The following is a 2,000-nucleotide window of genomic DNA, read 5'->3' as shown; positions in this document are numbered from 1 at the left end:
GGGTCCGGTTGCCATAGCGACGGCTCGTCCGGGCGCGGGCCCCCATGGCGGGCCGAGGCCTGGATCCGGCCTGTTACCGGCTGAGGCACCGCCGTCCCCGGGGGGGATCCCTCACCCGGCCACCAGCCCCCCCCCGGAGATCAGCGACGAGAAGCTTCTCGATTCCTGCTGGTCAACGGATAAAAACACCAGGTAATTCATAGAATGTTCCCACTGTGCAAGCTCTGTCACAGGATGGTTTGGGTTGAAGGGACCTTAAAGCCCACCCAGTGCCACCCCCCTGCCCTGGGCAGGGACACCTCCCACCAGACCAGGTCGCTCCAAGCCCCCTCCAACCTGGCCTTGAACCCCTCCACGGATGGGGCAGCCACAGCTTCTCTGGGCAACGTGGGCCAGGCTCTCACCGCCCTCACAGCAAAGGATTTCTCAGCAAACTTGCCGAGGGTGCACTCAGTCCCACTCTCCGTGTCACCAACAGAGATGTTAAACAGCACCGGTCCCAGTACCGACCCCTGAGGAACGCCGCTCGACACTGGTCACCACTTGGACATCGAGCTGTTAACGGCAACTCTCTGAGTGCGGCCGCCCAGCCCATTCCTTATCCACCTTATTACTCAAGGTGAAAAATCTGAGAATTTGCCCTTCCCCTGACCTGCATTTCCTCAGAGAGACATGAACCGATGGGCCCTGCCTGCGTTTGACTACTACAGTCCATCGTTCCCTTCCCTGACCGTAGCAACACGAGCCTCCTGTCAGCAAGGTTAGGCAAACAGCCGCTGATAAAATGACTTCCAGGTTGCTCTTTCCAAGGCCACTGAACGCAGGGCCCAGACGAGTGCCCTCTGTGTGTGTGTGTGTGTGTGTGTGTGTGAACCCTCTGGCAGTGACACCTGCCCGATGACAGCGTGGGGCCTTGGTGCCATGGTACAGGCCGGGTTAATGACTTTGTTTATACTGTTTGGGTAATCGCGATAAGGCTGCCCAACCCGCTGTCCCCCTCCCCGCGCCACTGGCCCTTCATTGAGAAAACGGCCGTTGACGCCACGCGGAGAACTCATTGGCCCCAGCCAATCAGCCCAGGGACGGCTGGCTGTTGTTTTTTTTGTTTGTTTTTTTTTTTTTTAATGAGGACCGCTTAATCACAGAGCGGTCAAGGCTGTGGAGGGGTGTTTCACTGGTAGCCCAGCCTTATAAGAGCTGGTTTGAGCAGCTGTGGGCTGGCAGAGCTGGGAGGACAGGGAGAATCCAGCCTGCGACGGAGGCTTTGGGAGGGATTTTACACCTCTCTACTGTAGCAGGAGCTGAGTTTTGCCGAGGATCCGGCCACCCGGCTCAGTTATGACCACCAGTGGCATGGACATGGACTGTGAGAGGTGCCAGTGCCACAGGGAAGACAAACGCACTGCCATCCTCTACACCCTCCTCAGCCAGAACCTCAACCACAGCCGCGGCGGCCACAGCCCAGCCCACCAGCGCTGCCTCTGCCACCAGCGCCGCACCGTCTGCCTCCGCACACCCCACGTCACCTGCCAGGCGGCCTCCAACGTGCTGGTAAAAACCATAAGCTTCATGAAAAACCTCCCTTCCTTCTACCTGCTGCCGCGAGAGGATCAACTCCTGCTGCTGGACAGCTGCTGGGTTCCCCTCTTCCTCCTGGGGCTGGCCCAGGAGATGGTGACCTTCGAGGTGATGGAGACCCCAGCCCCCAGCATGCTCAAGAAGATCCTCCTCGATGGCCAAAGCAAAGGGCAGGAGCCCGAGAGGACGCAGCCCACTCTGGCTGCCGTGCAGCGGCTGCAGTGCTGCCTGAACACCTTTTGGAGCCTGGACCTGAGCCCCAAGGAATACGCCTACTTGAAGGGAGCCATTCTCTTCAATCCTGGTGAGTGCAGCACCTGAACACGTGCCTCTTGGCTTGGAGACGTTCAGAGCGCGGGCAGGCGTGAGAGCAGGGCAGGCTGATTACCTTATCCTTAACACACTGAGTGTTACTAAATGCC

At 59.1% G+C, this 2,000-nt stretch overlaps 1 protein-coding gene across 1 annotated transcript; it reads left to right on the top strand.

The window, feature by feature from the left end:
* Positions 1–1,338: 1,338 nt before the first annotated feature.
* NR0B2 (nuclear receptor subfamily 0 group B member 2) lies at positions 1,339–1,882 on the top strand (the record flags this gene model as incomplete). Its single annotated transcript, XM_074167590.1, has 1 exon — positions 1,339–1,882. A coding segment is annotated over exon 1 (544 nt), but the record flags the coding sequence as incomplete, so codon positions are not given.
* Between the last annotated feature and the right edge of the window lie 118 nt (positions 1,883–2,000).

The sequence above is a fragment of the Numenius arquata genome, unplaced genomic scaffold (assembly GCF_964106895.1).
Source record: "Numenius arquata unplaced genomic scaffold, bNumArq3.hap1.1 HAP1_SCAFFOLD_1887, whole genome shotgun sequence".
Lineage (NCBI taxonomy): Eukaryota > Metazoa > Chordata > Aves > Charadriiformes > Scolopacidae > Numenius > Numenius arquata.
Note: the sequence above shows the minus strand (reverse complement) of the source record. Positions and strands in the feature narration are given on the sequence as shown.